At 49.5% G+C, this 20,379-nt stretch overlaps 1 protein-coding gene across 3 annotated transcripts in view; it reads left to right on the top strand.

The window, feature by feature from the left end:
- The window catches only part of LOC139678342 (ligand of Numb protein X 2-like), a 31,125-nt gene extending 11,117 nt beyond the window's left edge, over positions 1-20,008 (top strand). For all 3 annotated transcript variants that reach the window (XM_071569085.1, XM_071569086.1, XM_071569087.1), the window contains exons 2-10: positions 1,499-1,942; positions 4,663-4,889; positions 6,259-6,455; positions 7,823-8,188; positions 10,190-10,375; positions 11,362-11,536; positions 11,706-11,916; positions 15,941-16,099; positions 17,124-20,008. In XM_071569085.1, coding sequence (XP_071425186.1) covers positions 1,554-1,942; positions 4,663-4,889; positions 6,259-6,455; positions 7,823-8,188; positions 10,190-10,375; positions 11,362-11,536; positions 11,706-11,916; positions 15,941-16,099; positions 17,124-17,259 — 2,046 coding nt within the window. In that variant the 5' untranslated portion in view covers positions 1,499-1,553 and the 3' untranslated portion in view covers positions 17,260-20,008. The remainder of the gene's footprint in view (positions 1-1,498; positions 1,943-4,662; positions 4,890-6,258; positions 6,456-7,822; positions 8,189-10,189; positions 10,376-11,361; positions 11,537-11,705; positions 11,917-15,940; positions 16,100-17,123) is intronic.
- Positions 20,009-20,379: the final 371 nt, after the last annotated feature.

Genomic DNA, 20,379 nt, shown 5'->3' with positions numbered 1-20,379 from the left:
CATGACAGGAACGTTTTAATGTTTTAAAGTGAACAAGTTTCTATGGCTGGGTAAAAATTTGCCTGTGAATTGCCCTGATTCTGTTGGTGATACGTTATCCATTTAATTAAAGAGTGACTTATGCTCACAACTAATTGGAGTGATGGATGATTTTTATTAGAAGCCCATGACTAATTTTTTCTTGCTGTTCTTGCTCTCTTATTGTTCTTGTCTCCCCTCCTCCCAAGGTGCTGCTGTGTGCCAGCCATGGCCTCCAGGCACTGGTACAGACCAGTGTTCACTCTTGCTGAGGCTTTTACCTGTTCCAGATAAAGCAATTGTTTTCAGACACTTTCCACGTCATCTTTCAGAAATTTTCCATTTCATCACAGTTTTGCAGGGGATTTTTTTCATTTTAAAAGAGCCTGGAATTTTTTTATGTGAACCTGAAAAAAAAATCACCCAAACCTCTTCAAAACACCTCACCACTACAAAACCCCCCACCGTGTAATACCTTGTTTGCTTCATTTAGTAGCACATTTCCTACTTCATTAAAATAACTGCCAGGTTAAAAAAATCCTCCCTGCAGTCATCTCTGTGCTGTAATCTGCTAGCAAACTCAAGTGGATTTTAAATTTAATTACAGTAGGCAAGATTCAAAATGGATGTGACTGAAGATATTTCTGTTGAACTCAGAGCAGCAGCTACAGAGGACTCAGTTTGCCCCTTCTCTCCCTGTCCCCAACTGAGATGAGCCAAAGCTCAAACCTTCCTGTAATGTTACAACACTGATGTGGGCAATCTTTTACATTTTTTCCACTTAGGAAGCTTTAGTCTTTTTATAGGAAATTTGTTTCCATGGGTGAACTTAGGCATGGATGAGTGGGGAACAATGCATTGTTTGTTAAAACAAATTTTTTTGAAGGGAGTGGGCTTAAAAGGAAGGAAATGTGGTTGAGATTTGAGTTTCTTTTGAAATTTCTTCCTCTTCTGTTACCCCATCCTCCCCCCCCCCAAAAAAAAAGTCAAAACAAACATCCAAACATCTAGAAGTCTCCAAATTGCTTATTTCACTGCACATATCTTTAAAATATTTGGTATATTCTGGAAAGCCAGAGAAAAATTGTCAGTTTAAAGATTACTGTCTTGGTTATCCTTCCCTTCCCTTCCCTCCCCTCTCTGGGTTGTTCTCCCTCAGAACATGCAGGTTCTGTCTCAGCTTTTGCAGCCCATACACTTGCAGGGTTTTATCCAGCCTGTGCCACTGGGGTCTGTGTGAGGTAACTCCAGCCTCAGTTTGCCCACGTGCCTGAACAGTTTGCTGGACGGGGTCCTTGTGCTCTCTGCTCCTTGGGTTGTTCATTCACGGGGTTGTTCCGGAAGGAAGAGCCCTGAGGGGGGTCAGTGGGTGTAAAGGTTCCGGGGGAGGAAATTTAAGGCAGGAGTAGAGTTTAATTACTAATTGCCTGGATCTAGAGAGGACAGTTGACTGGAAATCTCTCTCTCTCTCTTTCCCCAGAGGTGCCCTGGCAGAGCTGCTGCGTGCCCGGTGTCCTCAGCCTGGGCTGGCTGTCATGGCTGACCCTGCTGTGGAGGAACACGTGTCCCAGGTCACCGAGCTGTGCTGTGAGTGTGGCCAGTCCCACCTCGTGCTGGACAATCACCTCTACAACTTCCAGGACGAAGTGGACGATGAGCTCATCTGCCACATCTGCCTGCAGCCCCTGCTGCAGCCCATGGACACCCCTTGCGGGCACACCTACTGCTTCAGGTGCCTGGAGAACTTCATGCAGGAGTACAGCTTCTGCCCCATGGACCGCAAGAAGCTCTCCTTCCAGCAGTGCCACAAGTCCAGCCTGCTGGTCCGCAACCTCCTGGACAAGCTGCTGGTCCTGTGTCCCTTCCGGGCCGAGTGTCAGCAGACGATGCAGCGCTGCGAGCTGGAAGCTCATCTGCAGAACAGGTGCCTTCCCCCTTGCATCCTTGTGTAACACCAGGGCTGTTGTGCTTCTGATCAGAGGGATCCATTCTCAGAGCAGGTCTTTAACTGGGGCAAGGTGGGACACCAGAGATGACAGAGGGCGAGGCTGGAGAGGTGGGTGTGTGAGGACAGCATAATTGTGTGTGTGTGTGTGTCAGGGAGCCCAGCTCACAGTGCTGCAGAGGCCAAGGGTGAGCTGCTCACCTGCAAGGTGTCTGCAGACACTAAACCTGTCAAAAAACAGAAGTTTGTGTGTCCTGATCTGGGGCACCCACCTCCGAAATGATACAAACATGCTTATTCTTGTCTCAATTGCACAGAGAAGACAGACAGCGTGGAGTCAGCCCTCTCAAAGCAAGGGATCGTGCAGTGTTGCCAGTTTAATTGGTCCAATTAAGATGTGCAATACATAAGTCTTTGATTCAAATAATGCAAGTCCCTCCAAGCTGTGCATTATGCAGTTGCTGAATCACCTACTTGTAATTCCATTATCTTGTTATTCTATTTCTGAGAAAAGAGAAGCAGAGTGTAAGTGAAAGTACCTTTTTTTTTTCCCTTGTGCCCCTCTTGTGCAGAGGAAGGGAGATTTTTGTGTTTTGGTGCTTCCCCTGCTGGGTGAGCTGTTGGCAGGCAGTGTATTGTTGCTTTAAAAGAAGTGCAGGTGACAAAGCTCTTGGAGAACCCTCGTTCCTGCCTGGTTAATGATTGCAGGAGAGGGAGCTAAGTACAAGCCCTGCTGCAGTGGAAGCAGGCCTTCCTTGGCAGTGTGTTTGTCAGGGGGCAAGCACAGTGCCTGTTTTCCTCAGCTGGGTTGTAGCTTTTTGTGGCAATGCCATATATTAAAATTCAGCCAAGCAGCGTGCAGGGAACTGTTCCACTTGGGATGTCTTTGCAGTTCCTTGTGGTTCTTGCCTGTCTTTGGTCCCCATGTGCTGAGAGCTTGTGTTAGAGCAGGGGAAGTGAGGGGAGGTGCTTGTGTTCCCTTGAGCAGTGAAAAGTTATAATCTCCTTTTCTTGAACTAGCCCTTTGTCCTGGTTGGTTGTTATCAGGCCAGGCTGAGTGCTCAGTCTGCAGGGCTGGGGCCATGGCTTGTAGCAGGGCTGGGCTTTCCTCCCTGCTCTCTAAATCTACCCTGGTATCAGTAAACTTCTGTCACTGGTTAATCCCTCTGGCACAGGAGTGAGGAGGGAGGCACCCTCAGTGTTTACATTAGAGATCTGTCTGGAAACTGTATCATTCTCTTAGACATTTCATAGTTTGTATCTCCTTGGGCAGGCTGCATCCTAGGAAGAGAGGCTATTTTTTTCATGGGTAGAAAAAAAAAGGATTAAAAAATTACCCTGGGATTTGAGTGTTCTTGCTTTTCCAAGTGAGATTAACTGATAGCAGAAGACTTAAGTAAATAAGAAGCATCTAGAAACTTATTTTCTCAGGGGATTTCTCTGCCACTTGCAAAGTGAATTTGTTTCTTGCCATCTGAAGAGGGACTTGTGCACATGTGGATCAATCAGCTTCTGTCCTTAAGTTTCAGGGTCATTTTGCTGCTTGGAGTATAAATCACAGAATCATAGAATGGATTGGGTTGGAAAAGACCTCTGAGATCATCAAGTTCAACCCGTGGTCCAACTCCAGTCCCTTTACCAGATCATGGCACTCAGTGCCACGGCCAAGCTCAGGTTAAAAACCTCCAGGGATGGTGAATCCACCCCCTCTCTGGGCAGCCCATTCCAATGCCTGAGCGCTCTCTCTGCAAAGAATTTTTTCTAATCTCCAACTTCAATTTCCCCTGGCAGAGCTTGAGCCCATCGTGCCCCCTTGTCCTATTGCTGAGTGCCTGGGAGAATGTGTAGGAATAAACCAGAGGAAGCAATACTGGGCTGAGCCTTGTTTAGCCAGCATGTAAATAGTCAATTTCAATTTGAAAAGTGACTCTGGTAAACACCCAATACTACTCATGTCTCTGAAAGTGATGTTTTTGCATTCATCACCCTCCTCACCAGTCACCTTTTTCATGAGGTAAAAGAGCTTGTTCTTCCTCACCTGTTTGTGCTGAGATAAGCTGTGGTGTGTCTGCACACACGCCACACTTGGTATGTAGAATTACTTCTGGGGCCTCTGTGTGGGGAGCACTCAGTGGGATTAGAAACTCTAAATTGCCTCCAGAGGCAGAGGCATCACCTGTGTGGACTGGAGGTGAAATGGAGGTGGAGTGTCTGAGGGTCAGATCTTATTCCACAAAAGAAAATGCACAAGCCTTGCTTGCTGCTCTTGTGTGCTAAAAACAAACCCCAGTTCAAGGCTGAGCTTGAAACTTGAGCAACCTTTGCATAAAGATACAGTTTGTAATCCTCTCTAAAACGTCAGAGCTCAGTATTTGCTTATATTTTAAGAAGTATTGTTTTCTTCATGCAGTGTTTGCCAGGTCAATATTTAGCAAGGGAGACTCTTGTTCCTCTTACGTTCTCCTTTTTCAAACAGTTTGCTTGTTAATTTTGAAAGCAGTGAAATGACAAGCCTGCTCTTAAGCTGATACTAGTGCAGGTAGCAGCTGAAGGTGAAATGAGAGTAAGTTCTGGCCCCTGTGCTGCCAGCACTGCAGCTGGGGCTGTGGAGCACAGGCCTGGCAGCCAGAGCGTGTGTGTGCCAGCGCACCCGCCCGGGCGGGCACCAGCTCTGACAGTCCCTGGCAATCTCTCCCCAGGTGTCCTGGTTTCAGGAAATACAAAGCTGAACTACAGCAGAAAAAGAATCCCATTTCCAAAGGGAAGGAGGATCCTTCTGCCAAGGGGGAGACAAGCACGCCCAGGGATCCAGAGGTACCAAGTGGAGGCTCGTCACTTGTGGCAGAGAGCTCTGGAGCTGCTGTGGTGTCACTGGGGACTGCTGAGCCTGGACTGGTTAATCCAGCTTTTGAGGAGACTGAAGAAGGTGAGAGTTTGATAGTGTAATTATGTATTTATATTTTATAATGTAAAAATGAGCTAATCATCTCAGACAATTCAGTTTTTAAAGTGTCCCCAACACTCTCAGACATTCTCAATGCTATTCAGCCATGAGTAGCCATCAGAGTGCTCTCTTTGCCCAGCTTGTCCTTGAGCAGAGGGAGATGTGTTCATGTGCATTAGGGGTGGCAGGATCTCCTCACAGGCACAAAACTGTGCAAAACAGTTTGGAGAATCTCTGTCAGGCTGCAGTGAATATTTGCAGTATTCTGTGCAGAAACAAAGGCAGTGCCTGTCAGTGTGAATGTGCAGCACTTAAGCACTTGCAGAAGCCAAATAATTAGTAACTAGGAACTGTTCCAGGTTCTTTTAAATCTCGTTAAGAAAATTAAATATACAGTTTCCTGGAGTGGTCAGTGCCTCTCTAATGGTGTGCAGTGTGTTTTTATAGCATAAGTTAGGCTTTGGATGAATAGTCAGTTCTGAAAGCCTTGCAGATAAAATAATCTTCTCCACTTCAGTGTAGCACCACTTGTCTCAACCCCTGTTAGGAGGCAGCAGTGAGGAGATGTCTGTTGCAAAGTTAGTCTCAGCTTCCAAGTATGCAGATGCTGGAGCTGACAGCAGCTGTGCCTGGGACAGAGGTAATGCTCAGGTCAGTTCACATCTCTGTTGGCTTTTCTCAGGTACACTTGGAGCAGGTTTTGCATCTCTCATGTGACAACTGCCCTTCACAACAGTGCTCTGGGCTCTGCTAGTGCTGGGCTGCCTAAGTGGCCCAGTGCTGGGAGATTTAATATGACTTGCTAACAACAACTTTCATCTTCAAAGTGAAGCATTGCTCAACCTTCAGGGTGCTGTGAAGTGGCCAGACATTACTCCTGTTTTACAGGGGGGCTGGGAAAAGAGAAGCAAAGGAAATTAGAGGAAGGAAGTTGCAGCAAGGTGCCTCTGGTAAAGTCACTGCAGCAGCAGAGCAGTAATTACTGGGTAGGCCCCTTCCCTAATGGGCATCATGGAAACTGGGATTTGCTGTGTGTGCTTCCAGCAGGCCAGCTGTCACAGGAGAAAAATACACCTCTAAAGAGTAGCCAAAGCATACTGAATGCCCTTTAATGAAACTCAAGCCACAATCATAGAGTTTGAGTTCACCATAAGCTAGGAGAAAATGGGAAACATTCTGGAGAAACTGTAAAGAAACAGAGGGTTTTTAAGCTTTTCATCTGGCCTTTTTTCTCCTGATAGCTGCTTTCTCTCCAGACTTGGAACACAACCTGCCAGGGGTGCTATTTTATGGTGCTATGAGAAGGAAAATTATATTAATGTTGTTTTTTCTCTTCAATTTCCTCAATCAGACCTTCCTCAGAGAACCAGTCTTGTGGCTGAAACGACCACGATTGAAATCCACCGAGAAGACCCTGAGGAAGAGCTGGGGATGAGGATAGTTGGGGGCAAAGACACCCCTCTGGGAAACATCGTTGTTCAGGAAGTGTTGCGGGACTCTGTGATTGCTGCAGATGGAAGGATAGCACCTGGGGACCACATTCTGGAGGTAGGAGAAGCCCCACTGGTAGTCCCATTGCTTCTCCTGACTTGACATGAGGGCTAGGGGAGGAGAGCTGCCTGGAAAAACTGGGAAAACTCTGCACCAATCAGACACAGCATTGTGTACATGGTGGGACTGAGGAGCAGGCTTCTGGGGTTCCTTCAGTCATGCTCGTGTTTTCCATGCATATTTGATAGCTTTTTGAAGTGTAGACCATTTTGGATAAAGTAAAAGAGTTCTGTCTGGTAGTTTTCACAGAGTAGCCCTGTTTCTCTCCAAAGGGCTCTGCTCTAGTCAGGAAGTCTTATACTTGCTTGCTCTCCTGTGTTGCTTAAGCTGCATACTCTCCATGGGCAGGTCCAAAGTGACCTTATGACTGCAGTGAGCACTAGATATGTAATGTGAGTAATGCAGAGCACCAGCCCCATCCTGGCCGACCCACAGCCAGCTGTAGTTCCCAGGCTGATCTCCAGGGTGGCAGTGGGTGACTGAGGGGACAGCAGCTGTGTGCAGCAGGGAGGGAAGCAGGAACTGTTACCACCTCATTATCCCAAGGGACTGTGGACATCAGGAAGGATGTCCACACCTGGTGTGACTCTTAGAGATAGTCCTGTGCAGGGACAGGAGGTGGACTCAATGATCCTTGTGGGTCCCTTCCAACTCCCTGGATACTCCATGACTCCGATTCCATGAAGGACTGGCAGCCCCACATGCACAAGGGGCCGATCCAATCTCTGACTTGGTTCTTTAGGGACACCAGTGAAGCACCTTCTCTTTTATCCAGTCAGACTGTACATGTCTCAGTCTCTGCTGGGGACTGTAAGGAGGGCAGGTCCCCACACTTAGGAGCCCATTAACATCCCAAAAGACTGCAGAATCTCATGTGACAACAGAGAAAGGGAAAAGTTTCCTTCTCAGAGTTACCATGGTAAAAGCATGATTAGACAGATGGTTCCAGAAGCTTGTAGACTATGGACCACTCCTCAGCTTGAAAGGGAGGATTGCCAGTCTCCAGTTTGAGTCTTCTCCAAGTCTGTACTGAACACTGGAAGTTCAGGGAAAGCAGTTCTACATTGCCATGAGATGGAGGGAACAACTGAACATTTTGCAGTTTCAGATTTGTCAGTATGTGAGCTGTCCTGTCTTGTCCCTGCCCTCAGTTAATCACCACCAATTACAGTCCAACTTCATCTGCGCTTTCTTCATTCTTTTTTAGAAAACTCTGCTCTCTGATCTGTGTCAGAGCAGCTGCTTCAGTCAGAGCATTGCACAGGGAGTTTCACATCCTGCTGAGCTCGGGGATGTCCCTCTCTGTGGAGAGAGCCCAGCTGACGTGGGTCCTGATTAGAGCCTCTGCTCTGTTTGTCTCTCAGGTGAACGGCATCAACATCAGCAGTGTGACTCACTGCCAGGCTGTCTCCTTCCTGCGCCACCCAGGCCCTGTTCTGCACCTCATGGTCCTGCAGGAGAAGGGCTTTTCCAACAGGACTGCCCAGCAGGATTCTGCTTCTGCCAACCGGGAAGTAATCCACGTTACCCTGATAAAGAGAGACCGATCCGAACCCTTGGGAATCAAACTGATCAGGAAGACTGATGAGGCAGGGATTTTTATCCTGGATCTCTTAGAAGGAGGTTTGGCAGCTAAAAATGGAAAGCTGAGTCGGAATGACAGAGTCCTGTCAATAAATGGGCAGGATCTGAGGCAAGGAACACCTGAGGCTGCAGCACAGATAATCCAGGTAAGTTAAGGTGTAAGAGGGGCATGGTAGTGCTCTGCAGCTCTCTGGCTGATGGCAGGGCTCCTGTTCTGACCCAAGGGCTACCAGAACATGATGGAGCAACCTGCATTCCCTCAAATATCTCTTTGGGAAAGCGACTTCCCTGCGGATGTGTGGGAAGCACCACTTCCAAATGAAGGCAGACGTGAAGAGTGGGGCTGCAGCGTGAGTCACTCTGATGAGTCTGAGGCAAGGCAGTGGCTCAGGAGTTCATCTGAGGTGACTGGATCTCCTGGGTGGGGGATGTTTGCAGCCTTTTCAGAGGGGATGTCTGTGTGCACTGTGTGGATTCCTGCAGCAGACCAGGAGGGATCAGGACAGCCTTTTGTGCTTCAAACAGTCCAAGTGAAGGTGCTTGCTGGGAGATGTGACTGGCACAGAACAGACCCCTTTGGACTGATCTGAGGCCCCTTCTCCCAGTTTTGCCTGGACTTGGAAAGACAGTCTGGAAACCAACGTGGGGCCCCTGGGGCTGCAAACACTCTAAGGTACTAAATGGGTAGAAGAGGGGTGGTCTTCCCCTGCACAGTAGGAATGTGCTCCTGTTGCAGCATGCCAAATGTTTGGGTGAAAGGAGTGGGCAGGAAATTTTGGTGGAAGGATTAAGAATCGCTACGTGTGCAGCAGGTATCACGTAGATCAGTTTAAGTTCTTTATCTCCCCAGGCAAGTACCTCCAGTTTCTGTTTTTATCTAAAGATCCTGACACAATACATCTCATCAGACACTGTTTATATCCCGGAAAGGATGTGAGGTCAGTGGTGAGGGAGAGCCAGTTCCCTTCCTGGCAATCAGAGGAGCACAGTGGCAAGCCAGAAGAGAAGGGAAGGAACAGAGGTCCAGTACTGAGATCTTTTATTATGTTAAATATGTGATTCCATTCTATGGCCTCCTAGAATTGTTTGCATCCCACAAGTGGTGCTGTATTTTAGTTGCAATGTGGATACACAACTCCCATGAGAGCAAGTCTTTTTTGATTCCACTGGAACCAGTAACCAAAGTCTTAGAACTGGGGCTTGGATTAATCTCCATTAGATTTGGGGATTGAATTCCTTTTGAAGTGATATTTGTGTAAAACTGTGACAGTTTTCCAAACATCATCTGTTCCTCTGAGGGCCAATTCAAATTCTTGGTTGAATGTAACTTAGAAAGTCCCTCTTCCAAGGCCAGGGAATTCCCTGCTGGCTGGGTGCTGTGGCACCGGGGAAATGGGCCCCTGTGTCAAGGAGTGAGAGCAGCAGCTGTATTTGTGTCACTCACACCCCAAGGAAACACCCCAAGGGAGCACAGCCACCCTACCCCTGTGGAGTCCTTCACAATAAGGTTTTGTCAAGTGCTCTGAAAGAACAGACCAAACCAGAAGAGCAGTAGCAATAGTGAGGACTTCCCCTGTAGTGCTGCCAAGGCCAGACACAGCTGGTGGAGTGTTTAAGTGGCAGCAGTCTCAGACCAAGGGTCATGTCTTCAGGTACTCTGGGGGAAAGGAATGAGAGATGTTGAACAATAGCTGAGCACAGGCTGGGAGGGAAAGAGCTTTGACAAGTTTCTTTGCCATAAAAGAAAAAGCCTTCAGTGCTCATCATGGTCAGTCCCTTGTGTGGCCCAGTCAGTGTTCCAGCTCTGCTCATTTTGGACCACAACACAATAGGTTATTTTGGTTCTTCGTATTCAGCTGGAGGAGTTAATCTTCCCTTTCCACCTTCTCTTGCTTGGCATTTGTTGGAGAGGGAGGCATGAGTGAAGCCTGCCTCTGCTCTGCTTCCTTCTCTCTGATGTTTGCTAATTCCCTTTTCTTCTGTGGTTCTTCACAGAAGACTTCACAACACACTGAAGAGCTGTTCCAGCCCCTCTGTAGGGACCAGTGCCAACCCTCCTCTCTCCCCACGAGAGTGGCTGGGGCTGTCCCTCACTGCTTATTTATTTTTCTCTCTGTTTTATTTACACTCCTTTCTTCTCCTGGCAGACCACTGAATCCAGAGTGAACTTTGTGATCCTGAGGCAGCCCGGGGTGCAGCTGCCAGACCCAGCAGAGGATGGCAGCACCTCCAACAGCAGCAGCAGCAGCAGCAGCAGCAACGGGGGGAGCCCAGTGCACCACCGGAGGCGCCTGGACCAGAACCACTACCGACGGAAATCCAACTACCAGAAGGTCAGGCTGGCAAATAGCAGCAAAAATGCTGGTTATTCTTGGTCTGGCACATGGATTGTGTTTGCTCTGCAGTGGTGATTTATCATATGAGATTGATCAACAGCTCTATTTCTGCTTAAGCTATTGAAAAGCAGCAGCTTTGTGGGTTTTGGTACTGGAGAATCACTTTGTCATCTACTGGGAAACATCATTTTAAGGGGAAAAGGTGTCAAAATTGCTTCAAGTGTCTCTAATGCTGATGCAGAAGTGGTGCTTAATCATTTCTTGTCTGGAAAGGTTGATGAGGAATTGAATTGCTTCTCCACAGCCAGCAAGCCCCACACGTTCAGGGTGCTGTGCTGGTGTGGAGCCAGAGGCCTTTCTGCCCCAGGAGCAGAAGCCCAGTGAGCCCGTGGTGCTTGGGGGACTGCAGGGTGTGTGTCACAAGAAGCACCACGAGCCAGAGGAGAACCACCAGTCTGGTGCACCAGGAGAGAGTTACTCTGTGTTTAGAACTTCCAGCTCAGCGAGAAAACCTGCTTAGACTTGTGTGTTTAAGTGTTCCTGGAGCTCAGTAAGTGGCTGCCCTCCATGGAGTGTGGCTCCCTGATTTGAATCCTGGGGTAACATTTCCATAGTTTGTACAGCCTGTGCTCTAATGTGTGCTTTCCCTGTGACCTGAACACTCAGGGAGAGCTTGGCTGCTTGGTATGAATGGCCTTGAAATGAGTTCAAAGCTTGTTCCTCAGTGCAGAATTATTCTCAGGGAGAGCAAAATGATGGTGGGATCCTTGGTGGGCACAGCCTCGGTCCTGGGGCTCACTGGGGGAACACTGCTCTGTATTTCCACCCAGAGCAAGGACATGGGGAGCTGACTTTGCATCCAGCCACATGGCTGGAATGTTCTGGATAAAAGGTACAGGATGTTCTGTGGCTCTCTCCCAGGTCTGGGTTCCTGTGTTGATTGCATTGTTGAAGCTGCATTTTGCACTGTCATTCCTTTGTAGGATTTACCTCAGGGATATGTAAGTCACGAAAAGACAGTTGCAATCAAAAAGGAACCAAAGGAATCTTTAGGAATAACAATTGGAGGTGGAAGGGATAACAAAAACAAGCTCCCTATATATGTGACCAGTGTGCAGCCCATCGGGTGCCTCTTCAGGGACGGCAGAATCAAGCGAGGTAAGGAGGCTCTGGGACCCTTCATCCTTCTGGAAAGGGGAGGTTTATCAGTGGAAGTTGGACTGGGACACTAAAGTGAGGCTGGAAACAGGATTCCACATGACACCTTGAGGCTGAAAGGGGCTTCATAGCAAAAGGTCTGTAATAGTCCATTTTATTTCATCAACAGGAGATGTACTTTTGAGCATAAATGGCATTGACTTGACTCATCTGAACTACTATGAAGCTGTGTCAGCACTGAAATCTAATGCAGCTTCCCACTCAGTCACACTGAAAGCCTTGGAAATCCTTGCTGTGAACTCGGCAGAGCCATCCCTGGACATCAGAGAGCAGGGATTCAGCTGGTCTCCCCTCTGGATCACATGGCTCGGATTGCCCAGGTATGTTTGTTCAGTGACAGTACAGAGAGCTGGGAATCACAGACTGACTTTCACTCAAACGCTGCAAATTAATTGCTGTGCTGACTAACTTGGAAGCATTCCTGGTATTCCCATTTAGCTGTAAGGCAGTGGAAAGCCTTATTTTGCCAATGAGATCACAGTGTAATGTATGCCTAAGAAACTTCCACTGCTTTTTGTGGTGTGGCCCATCACTGCCCCACTCCTGTTGGACAGTAATAACCGTGTTTTAAAAGCTCCTGAAGCCCCTTTTGTCAAAGAGAGATAGTCAATGTTATATCAGTCTTTGCTAAAGTATTAAATGAAATCTCTCTGACTCTTTCTGGATCACCTCACAACCAACAGACACCTGAGCTGTTTGGTAGTTTCTAATCTGATCATCTCACTTAGGGGCAGACATTCTTTCAGTCTGTTCTTCTTGGCTGCTGTAATTGTGTCATTTTTAGCATGAAGCAGAAAAGATTCTGAATAGCTGAGTTTTCCTGCTGCAAGTCTTTGGACCACAGACTTAGCCCAGATTTCAGCAGCAGTGTGGGTTGTCCCAGGTGACAGCACTGGGGCTTTGAAAGCTTGAATTTCTCTGCTTCCTGGAGAGGTGCAAGTCTGGTTTGCTGACTTTTGCAGTAGCACCAAAACACATTCAGCTGTGAAAGGCACAGCCTGTGGTCATCCCAGCTGACTGGAGCAGGATGGTGCACGTGCAACAGTAAAGCCAAACCCTTCTGTGGGAAGCCTGGATTATTTACACCCTTGTTTCTTGAGGCACCTGTAAGAAGAAACACTAATAAAAGGCACTGTTGTGTAACCCCTGTGTTACTTAGCAGCCTGTAAATGCTGAGCAAACCAGCCCAAGGAAGGGCTTTCGTGTCTCCAGCAACTGTAACTTGGCCCATGCTCAGCACCCTCCTTCCAGTTTCCTCTGCTCTCCTGGGAACTGGCTTGTCTCTTCTGGGCAGGTCTAGCAGGAACTAGCCCTGAGCTGAGCCCAAACTTGAGCACACACCCTCAGATGCTACCTGGTGTTTGTTCCTCATGAGTGTTACAGCAGCACTACAGCAAGGCAAGACCTGGCTGTACTTCTCCCTTTCTTCCTTTTCCCCAATTTATTTGGATGTCAGGTGACTTGCAGCTTCACCACACATTGTGCTGCAGGGACTGGAGTCCACTTTCAGCTCATGGATCACCTGCCCTCATTTCAAGACTCTCCTGATGTTCTCTGCCATTGGATACACCGCTGGAAATTGTTCTGCTGCTGCTCTAATTGTTGCTCCCCTTCGTTTGGCTGTACCTGGAGCAAGGAGCAGGGAACTCAGGTGCCCTTTCTGCCCTTCACTTCCTTTTGCTCCAGACCAAATTCCAGCACCTGAATTTGCAGTGCTGGATGTGAGGGTTGTTGGGAGGCACATAGTGAGGTTACTTCATTTCAGGATCTCACAAAATCTTTCTCCTTGTTTCCAGCAATAAAAAGGGCTGTAATTCCTGTACATCCTCATTCCTGCCATCTGCTCACAGTGAGACCTGGAAGGAACCAGCTGCTCACTCTGACACCCTTGCTGGTCCCCTGGAAATGCTCAGGGTGCCTCTGCCTGGCACTTCAGTGTGGCTGAGGGAGGTGCAGCTGAAATGAGGATCCCTCAGAGTCTCCCTTGCTGTTGTGGTTCACACTGCAGACAGGTGCTGCCCACCCAAACTGGGTTTCCACTGGACAGGACTAAACCCTCAGTGCTGCAGAGGAGGCCCATTGCAGCCTGCCCTAAATGGGCCCTGTGTGTCCCACCCTGACACTGCATTGTAGAAACCCCCCTGCAATGTGCCCAAACTACCCCCTGTGCCCTCAGCACTGGGATCTGTTCCCGTGGGCTGCCCTGCTAAAGCAGCCATGGCCTCGTGTGCCAGAACATTCTGCAGTGCAGTGTGTGAGTTTAAAGCCTATTGCATGTGCAAGTTTGGTTTTGCTTAGTATTTTTCCCCACTTACTCCTCTGATCCAGTAGAAATACCCCTTTCTTTTTAGAGGAATGCATTTCTTTCTAGCTTGAACCCAAACTAGGGAAGTTAATCTGGTTGTTGCAGCTCTTGAGCCCACAGTGCTTAATTCAGGTCTTGATTCTTTATCTGTGGTTCCTGTTTGTGTCAAACAGTGCCCTGGGCACACTTGATGTGCTGCTGCAGCCCATCCTGCACAACCTGGGTTATGTGCCAGTGGCTGTGGGATTTAGGAGAGAGAGGACAGCCCTGCTCCTCTTCCCTCCCTGGGACCAACTCACTGCACCAGGGTCTGGCATTTCTTATCTTGTAATGCAAACCCACTGTCCTTGCAAACTCCCTGCCCTCCATCCTGGCTTTGTTTTAAGTGGTGGCAGGGAGTGTTTAGAGGTAATTGTTTGCTGACACTTATTGCTACTGCGAGTTTGTCTTGGGACTCCACATGTCACAGGGGGAGCACAGAAACTTGGAGTTCTTCATGGTGTTATGTTAAATCAATACCAGCCATAGGAAGTATAAAATACCATCTCAAATACTGGGTTGGAAGGGGGTCTCTGTCCTGATTCATTGTGCACTGAAGGTACCAGAAATACCCAATTCACAGACTGATGTAGCTCTTCTCTGTAAAATATTTGCCTCTCAAAAACAGTAACTGTGCACAGTTTGTGCACTCTTGGGGGGTGGAAAAGCAGTTTCCTTCTGCCTTCTTCCCTGGGGTTTATCTAAGGCAGACTCCACGGAGTCTGAGCTCTTTCCACAGCACTGTGGTGTTCCTGCCACGGCCCTGCTGGAGCTGCACACCCCAAACTCCCAAAAGGGGAGGAAGTGCCACCTCAGCAGCAGCCTTGGCACCATAAAACTTGCACCTCAACCTTCCCTACAGCCTAAAAGTCTTTTCCCACAGTCATTTTACACAACACTAAATTGGGTTCTCTTCCTAAGACCCTTTTTTAACTGCTGATTTCTAGCAAACTGTCTTTTCCAGCTCATGGGGAATGTGTCTGATGTTTTTATTTGTGTTCAGTGCACTTGCCACTGTTGCTCTCAGGGCTGTTTATTTGCACGAGCTGCCTCAGACGTGTCTCACAGCCGTGTTTTTGCACTTGGTGTGGTGCCTGTGGAAAACCCATGGAGGAATCAGTAAGCTCGAGCTGGATCTCCTCGTGTTTACGTGTGAAAACCTCCTACCAAAGTAAACAGTTTGAAGTAGATAATTGGATCTTTCTCCTGGTGAGAAGTTAACTGAGAAGGCTTTTGAAATCTGAAACTCAGAGCTCTGCAAGCGGCTCAAGCGAAGCCCTGGAGGCAAAAACGTTTATTAGGAAAAGTTTAGCTGCTGGAATAGCTCCGCGGGGTGATGAGCAGCAGTTTCACACAGGGCCAGGATGTGTCCCCACCGGGACCAGGGCACACCTTCCCTGTGCCTGGCCCAGGCTCTGTCTCTGTGCCACGGCTCGGGCAGCGAGTGCTGGTCAGCGCTCCCGTATCGTATCCCCCAGGGACCTCCGTGGCCAGCAGCCAAAAGCGGCCTGTGAGCTCTCACCAAGGAGCCCGAGATCTCAACTGGTCAGAGCCACCCTGGATGTCCCCGGACAGCCCTGCCGTGCTCTGCCCTGGCAGGCAGAGGAGAGGCTGCTGTGCCCCCCATGTTGGCTCTGCCTGGTGCCCCACAGCTGCTGAGAGCCTGCACTGCCCCGGCCTGCGCTCACACACGGGAGGAAAGCTCTGCTCCGGTAATTGCATGGGCGTAGCTGCTGCTCACAACTAATCTGCGTTTGTCGCTGCTGCTGTGTGTGTTCAGCAGCACAATTCGTCAAGTTATTCATGAGCCTTCAGGTCCCAGACCCCTTCAGCGAATGGCAATTTCCTGTTAACTCTTAAATGCTGACAACATTGAGAAAAGATTTCTAAAGGCCCCACGTGGTGAGATTTGAGAATTTGCCTGCAAAGGGGTGTCTCAAATCCTGAGTTACACATTTTCCTTGGAAGACTCTCATCAGCTCTCTCTGTTTTTGACACAGCTACCTGCACTTCTGCCAAGACATTGTCCTTAGCAAAGGTAACCTGGAAAGCTGGGGCTTCAGCATCGTTGGGGGCTTTGAGGAGAGCAAAGGAAACCAGCCCTTCTTCATCAAAACCATCGTGCCCGGGACTCCTGCCTTCCGGGACAGGAAACTCAAGTAGGTGTGAACGACCCCGGGGGTTTCAGGGATATCGCAAACACACCAGTACCGGGGCTGTCGAGGGGCTCCCAGCTGCACGGTGACAGCCCCGGAGCTTCCACGCTCATCTGGGCAGTCATCTGTTACCAGGTCTGTAACAAACTTAGTCCTGTGTTAAGGAGCGTTTTGGTTTCTCCATAAAGGTGCAATGGAAAGGAATTAAGTTTTAAAGGGCTGTAAAGGTCTTAATTGAGTAATTAGGGAAGAGTAGAAAGAGGATGATTGAGATGAATCTTGGAGGTTCTAGAATATAAAATGTCTTGGATTAGGAGGAGTATCCCAACAGAAGCAACAAAAGCCTTTCTGTGCAGGAAACTCAACTGGAGCTTTGCTGACGTGTTTGTGAGTGACAGAGCACTGAGGGGAGGAGTGGAGCTGGAGAGCCCCCAGGGTGATGGGTCCCCCTGGGACGGCAGGTGCAAGGGCAGGAGTGTGGGACAGAGGCTGCTGTCCTTGCAGGGACATGGTCTGGGTGTAGGGAGCTGGGCTGTGCCCCCTGGAAATCTGGGAAAGGCCAGAGCAGTGGGGGGAGCACTGGGATCAGCTGGGCTCCTGGTGGAGGGCCAGGACAGGGATGTGCTCCTGCACCTCCCAGCCCTCAGGAGGTGCTGGCTGTGCCCCAGAGGGGGCAGATCCCAAAGGATCCTGTTGTCCTGGGCTGCAGAGTGACAGGGGCTCCAGAGCACTTCCCCTCAGGGCTCAGCCTGGCCTGCAGGACTGACCGTGGTCAGCAGTGTGGAACAGCACAAATCTGCTTTCTGCAGCTTCTCCCTCCGCTGTCCCTGCTCTGGTCACACTGCTGGTGCCAATCACTGCTGTGTCCCCAGCACCAGCAGTGTCCTCCCCTTCCCTTGCCCTCTGACTCAGATGGAGAAGCTGCTCCAAGGAGGAACTGATGGTCTGGGCTCAGGGTGGGTGAGATGCCTTGGGGGTTGCAGATAACCACGAACTCAGCCTGGCCACACGTGTCTGTGCCCTGCAGGTGTGGAGATGAGATCGTGGCAGTGAACGGAGTCCCAGCCATAGGAATGAGCAACTCAGAGCTGATCCCGATGCTGAAGGAGCAGCGGAACAGAGTCACTCTGACCGTGGTGTCCTGGCCAGGCAGCCTCGTGTGATACCCAGAGCGGCAGCACCGGCAGGGACAGGCACAGGCGCAGCGGCTCCACCCCTGCTCCCCGGGGTGTGCCACGAGAGACTCTTTGCTTCCTCTCTGTGCAAAACATTTTACTGTGTCGAGGCTGTCAGCAAATCTGGCTGCTGAACTGAGTAAGAGTTAATCCAACAGTGGTTGTACCTTCCCAGGCTCGTTAAAGCTCCTCAGATTGGTGTTGCAGAGAAAGCTTCCCAGTGTTTCTCCACGACCAGCCTTTGAGGCTGTTAAGGTGTTTTCCTTGAGTTTCAGGGCTCTGCTTTCCATTTTGTATTTTGATCAGGTTGAAACAGTGGCTTTTAGAAGCTGCTAATAAATCTGTAAGGATAGGGACCCCATGGTATTTTTAGGTTTCAGTAACCTAAGGAAAGTGTCAGTACATTAAAAAATACCCCGGTGGTAACTGTGAGCTGAAGAGCTGCAGGGTCAGGGTGGAGGAACTGTGTTGACCTGTCACAAGTCCTGATTTAGGATCCTGCCAACTACACTGACTGCAGATGGACAATTTAAACTGCTTAAAGAACCACTGTCAAAGGGACCAGCAAAAGTGGTTTCACTGACATCTGATGTTGCAAATTGTGACTTTTAAGAGGGTGATGGCAAGGGTCACATCGGAGTTTCCCTGGTTTTATGACCCGATAAAACCAGCTTTTCCCACAGGAGGCAGGTGATTAGGTAAACAGGCTTGTAACAAGACACCTGTGTCCCAGCATGCTGTCTGTCTTACTTTTATCAGCTGTCTCTCGTACTTTTATCAGTTTCCCAGTGATCAGAGGCAGAGTTAAGGCAGGGGGAGGAGCACCTGAACTGCCAAGCAGGTGAGATTTGCTCCTGCAGTTTTGTTCATGTCCTTCTTGCAGCTGGAGCCACACACCAACTCACTGGATCAGGGGAAGCTCAAAGGGTCGTTGCTGCCTCAGCCACCTTGTGCCCACGGCAGACAAGAGTGCCCTCCAGGACAGGGTGCCCAGCCTGGCTCCAGTTCAGACCCACTGCACAGGGAAAATACACAACTGTAGGGCTGGAGCCAAGCCAGGGGGTTTGACCTGTGGCACCCTGCAAAGCTCCTCCTGGCAACTCCATGTGAAGCAATTCCCTCCTTTTCATCAGGTCCTTAATAAGCAGTAGAAATGAAGCTCTTTCTCAAAGCAGGTTGCACCCAGAGATCTTTCCTCTTGTGCTGCCTCTGCTGCACCTTGTACAGGACCGGCTTGGTAAGAATCAAAGGAGTTTCCCCCCTGTAAAAATCTGCCTCGAACAGATGTTTAATTCCTGGCAGTGACATGGCAGGCAGGAGCCCATCCCTGGCTGAGGCAGTGCTGGCCCTGGGGCTGCCCCTGACCTGCTCACACACAGTGACTTCCCTGCCCGGGGCTGGGAGCTGCAGGCAGGGCTGTTCCAGAGCCCACTGCACAGCAGCAGTTCAGGATCCAGCCTCAGAACAGCCTCCCTGCCGTGGCCTTTGGCTCAGAAACACCCCAGGACTGTGGCAGCATCGACCTGGCTCCCTGGGCCTCTTGTTCCTGCTGAGTGCTGAGAGCAAAGTCATCCACACAGGGGAACTGGCACCCACCTCTGCTCTCACACAAGAACTGAAGAACCTGGAGCAATGTCTTGTCTCTTTCCAGTCAATGTGCAGAACCTGTGCCTGGTGTGGAACAGTAAATACTGATGTAGAGAGGATTCCTCCTGCCTGCCCCAGGGAGGAGCTGTGCAGCTGCTGGGCAGTGGGACGAGGGGGAGGCTGCAGAGGGATCTCTACTGTTCCTCCACCTCCTTTCAACGTGCCTTCAACTTCACCACAATGTCCTCGTAATTTAAATTTTGTTTCCGAAATCAGCTTGTTTAACTGTTGAAGTTGTTTTGATGCCTTTATAAATTATTGTAATATTGCTGAAAAATGTGTGTCACAGGTGTGGTTTTTCACTTTTCTTTCCAGTGTATCAGCTGATGCCTCCAGAATAGGTGACCTCAACAAGACACTGCTCCAAGACACTGGCAGGAGATGGTGTAATTGTCTTCTGCTTCTCCCAGGAAAGGAGCTGGACCATCCTGAAATACACTGAGGCTGGGAAAAAACCTTGACCAACAGTAAGCCCCAGTCCAGCAACGCTGAACCTGCAGCAGCTTCCTGATGCAAGGGAAGATTATTTCCAGCACCCCACCTTTACGTTTCCCTGATCTTAAAGGCAAACATTTGACCTCTATTTATTTAATTGAAAGAATTTAAAACTATTTCCCTTCAATTCCCAGCTGCTCCTGGCAGCACGAGCCTGGTCCCATCAGTGAAGGAACCTGGTGCAGCTCATTGAGGCAGCACAGGAGGAAGCTGAGCCCTCACTCATCCATGCAGGATTCTCCAGCCCCTCTCCTGGTGCAGAGGGATGCAGACAGAAGTGATCACCATTATGTCTGTTTACAGTAGAGTGGCTTCTGTTACCTCCACAAACAGAGCAAGAGACCAGGGCAGGGGAATAGCTCTGTCCATGGACACCTGGGCATGCAAAGGTGGAAAACATGGCCCTGGCTGGGGCCAAACCCCACTTACCTTGGGGTAACCTCCAGGGCCAGCCCTTTCCTGATCCAAGGCAGGAAAAGCCAGCTCAGAGCGGGCTGGGGGCACTGCCTGGCCCCTCTGGCACTGGCTGCCCTTTGGCACTGGCTGCCCCAGCAAGTTCAGAGTTCAGTGCTGGAAAAAACAATCACATTTCACAATTACGAGATCCAGGCTCTTTGTGGAGGCTGGGGCAGGGCTGGGCCCCCTCCCCCTTGGCAGTGCCCTCCCCAGGGAGCTCTGGGAGAGGAGGGTGGGCACATCCAACAAGGCTGACATCCTCGTGGGTGTCTGTTACAAACTGCCCTACCAGGATGATGAAGGAGATGAATTGTTGTACAAGCAGCTGGCGGATGTCTCAAAATCTCCAGCCCTTGTTCTTGTGGGTGACTTTAACCTGCCCGATACCTGCTGGGAGCTTCATACTGCAGAGAAGAGGCAGTCTGGGAGGTTCCTGGAGTGTACTGAGGATAATTTACTTCATCAACTGGTAGATGAGCCTACCAGGGGTAAGGCCCCTGTACTGTTTAC

Source organism: Pithys albifrons, chromosome 14 (genome assembly GCF_047495875.1).
Source record: "Pithys albifrons albifrons isolate INPA30051 chromosome 14, PitAlb_v1, whole genome shotgun sequence".
NCBI classification, from domain to species: Eukaryota; Metazoa; Chordata; class Aves; order Passeriformes; family Thamnophilidae; genus Pithys; species Pithys albifrons.
Note: the sequence above shows the minus strand (reverse complement) of the source record. Positions and strands in the feature narration are given on the sequence as shown.